The sequence below is a fragment of the Pelobates fuscus genome, chromosome 1 (genome assembly GCF_036172605.1).
Source record: "Pelobates fuscus isolate aPelFus1 chromosome 1, aPelFus1.pri, whole genome shotgun sequence".
Lineage (NCBI taxonomy): Eukaryota > Metazoa > Chordata > Amphibia > Anura > Pelobatidae > Pelobates > Pelobates fuscus.
Window position 1 is genome coordinate 472993695 of NC_086317.1, and position 3298 is coordinate 472996992.

Sequence of the window (3298 nt, forward strand, 5' to 3'; positions counted from 1 at the left end):
CAGGAGTGTAACAGAATCTAACACTCTGCATTAGTAGTTCCACCATTGCCGACCTCCTCCTTACCCCGAAACGTGCTTGCAAGGAAATGTAATTGTTATTAAATATATTGCCAAATTGTAAATATATTAAAAGTTTTACAGTGCGGGCAAGGGACCCCTTTGATAGGTGGAACTCCAGGGCCTGGTAGTTTCGCCACTTCTAACAAGATTATTCACCTAGTTTCAGACAGACACCAGGGATACAGCAATTGGTAACATTTATCTAAGAAAATGTTTCATTAGTTATTGTGATAAGACATTTGCAGAGTTTTAACTGAATGCTGGCCAAGCACGTAGCACTGAATTTTATTCAGCTGTCTGTTTTAGGGCTAGTTGGTATAATTGTGTTAATGGTTTTGTTTCAGAATGTTACCATGACTGTTCTTCTTTCCTTTTCATGTTCAAGTTTTGAAACCCAGAGACGAAAAGGTTTGCAGTTCTCGTACAATGCAAAATTCAACATCTCTCTCCAGCGACCTGATGCAAACATCCATTTACTACAGTAAAGCTGCGGAAATTGGAAGAGTGGTCCTCGTATTCCCAATTGTTCTTTGTTTCTGCTTTTTCCTCTACTTGATCGTTGTGATGTTACATTTCTACTTTACTTCCCCTCGTGTGAAAGAACATGCTCGCTATGTGCTCTTTGCCCACATGCTCATTAATGATACAATGTATCTTAGTGTCGCACTCTTTTTTTTACTGGCTGCCATGTTTGTTCTTCCGATCCCTATGGCCATCTGTTATATCCTGGTCACATTGGCAGCTTCATCATTTAAGATCACTCCATACAACCTGGCATTCATGGCTCTTGAACGTTATATAGCTATCTGCTTCCCACTGAGGCATGTAACACTTTGCACTCCACAAAGGTCAAATGCTGCTATCGCACTTATGTGGGTAATTGGATTGATCCCAAGTCTTGCAGATTTTGTTGCCCTGTGTAAGTCAGTTGATAAGAACTTTTTCACTCTTTCTGTGATCTGCACAAGGGAAAGTCTGACAATTAATGACCTTCAAAAATCCATAAGGTCATTTTCCCTAATCATCTCTCTAACACTTGTAGCTTTGATCATTTTATTCACCTATGTAAAGGTCATGTTGGTTGCTCGACAGATAAGCTCCGGTGGTTCTGCTCTTAAGGCTGCTAAGACTGTTATGCTTCATGCGTTCCAGCTCCTGTTATGTATAATGTCTTTATCCTCTTCATTTACTGAGCCATACTTCCGAGATTATATTTTTTTATTCATTATGGGAAACTTCATAATTTGTATGTGTTTACCGAGATTTCTGAGCCCTTTAATCTATGGGATGAGAGATGAGATCTTCAAACAATGCATTGGAAAAATGTTCCCAAAGAGTCTCAAGCAACCATGCTGTAAATTAAGGTCAAATAAACTTGATGCACATGACTCCTAGAAGATATTTGTAGAAAGTCAGTAAGAGAAATATGTTATGTAATGCACCTATTTTAAAGTCTACAGTGGTAACCGGCAAATTTTGACTTATAGTAAGAGGTTAAATATTTGTAACACACCATATAGATAAATCAGAATAGAGACCCTCTGAAAAACAAATATTTGAGGCACAGTTTGACAGAGTTAATTACTACATTGAGATTTCAAAGTGTATTTAACCTCTTAAGGACTGAGGCAGTTGTACAAGTTGTGATCAAAACAAAACGTAAACAAAACCTTGAATTTGCCTTGTCTGTTCAGGCGTAATTCACCTCTTTCATATTATGTGCACCAACACTTATCATATATCATTTTGTTCAGGAGTAACAGGAATTTCATGTCACATCAAATATTTGTATATTAAACATAATTTAATATTAATAAAATATTTTAAAAAATTTGAAATTATGAAATTGTGTTATTTTGTTAGTTTTGCATGGCATTTTAACTGTGAATGTCACAATACTGTTAGCTGTTACTGCAATAAAATATTTGTATTCAGTGATGTCTCACAAGTAAAACAGTACCCCCAGTGTACAGGTTTTATGGTGTTTTGGAAAGTTACAGGGTACACATTGAAATTTGCCAGACCAAATGGTAGCCAAATGTACCCCATCTTTGGCAGGTCCACTAACAGCAGACATTATGCTGTTAGAGTAGGACCTGCCAAAGACGGGGTACATTGGCGTTGTGGAAGGCTTATGCAATGTATGATCATATAAGGTAGGTGAAATCAAACCGTGACAATAACTCACTTAGGTGAAATCAAACCGTGACAATAACTCACATCTTAACTAAGCAAATGCTAATATGTCCTGCCTTGGGATATGTATATGGTATTTCAACAATATATTTCAGTGTATATTGTATTAAACTTGATTGACAGCCCAACCAGGTACAAGACGAATACTTAAGCATAAAAAACGGTGGGATACAGAAGGAAACGGAAACTGAAGAAAACATTTATGGTAAGAATTGATCACGGCTAACATTAAGTGGGAAATTTGGGGTATGACCCCAAACAAGTCATTGAAAAGTTCAGGAAAATAGAGTCCCTGTACATTTATGCAATATTGTAGTATCACATATGCAAGGTTCATTCGTTTTTGCTTTTCGTAGCATTTAGCAGAAAAGTAATTGACTATGATAATACATTTCGTCAAGAACAAATTTCAAAAGTGTAGTTTGTTCAATTCAGTCATCCAAAAAATCACCCCACAGGAGCAGATAAGAAACGTCTACCTTTTAGATAACGATATATAGATCAGGCACCAAGGCTCAAAAATAAGGAATGTTCGATCACGCCTCTAAACCGAAACAAAAGTTATAAATTCCCAATATTTCCAAATTCCCAGAGAAAACTTCAACGGGTCCTTTCATTAAACAAAAATGTGTAACAGGATAAGGATAGACATAATTATGGGAGCAATGCCGAAGGACCTTTTCTCTCACCCTCACTCCATGTCCTTACAATAAGTTAATAAGTGGGTGGAAGCTGTGTAGTGTCTAGCCATTTGCTTAAATTCTCTTGTACATTGCAGTGGGTAATATATAATACACTGGATAATCTCAAAGTTCACTTAGCTACATATCTATCACCTTATCTTAAATGGAACTTTATTGCAGCATGCAAGAAAAAAAAAACAATATTTTTGCCCTAATCATCCATCATGATTTTTATTTTTGCATGCTGATATAAGATGTCCTTGAAGATAAGGTGGAGAGTCTCCTCCAATTTGTCTTTGTTATTCGGACAGTCAAAACAGCAGGGAAAAAGGGGACTATGCCTTTGCTACACTATTACC

The 3298-nt window shown here is 36.7% G+C and overlaps 1 protein-coding gene across 1 annotated transcript; it reads left to right on the plus strand.

Annotated features, from left to right (window-relative positions):
• Window positions 1-486: 486 nt before the first annotated feature.
• LOC134585487 (odorant receptor 131-2-like) lies at window positions 487-1455 on the plus strand. The gene has a single exon (XM_063440909.1). The coding sequence runs from the start codon at window positions 487-489 to the stop codon at window positions 1453-1455; it is 969 nt and encodes a 322-aa protein (XP_063296979.1).
• Window positions 1456-3298: the final 1843 nt, after the last annotated feature.

Bases quoted from the DNA above. Each gene is read 5' to 3' on its own strand.
- LOC134585487 (XM_063440909.1), top strand. From the start codon at position 487: ATGCAAAATTCAACATCTCTCTCCAGCGACCTGATGCAAACATCCATT.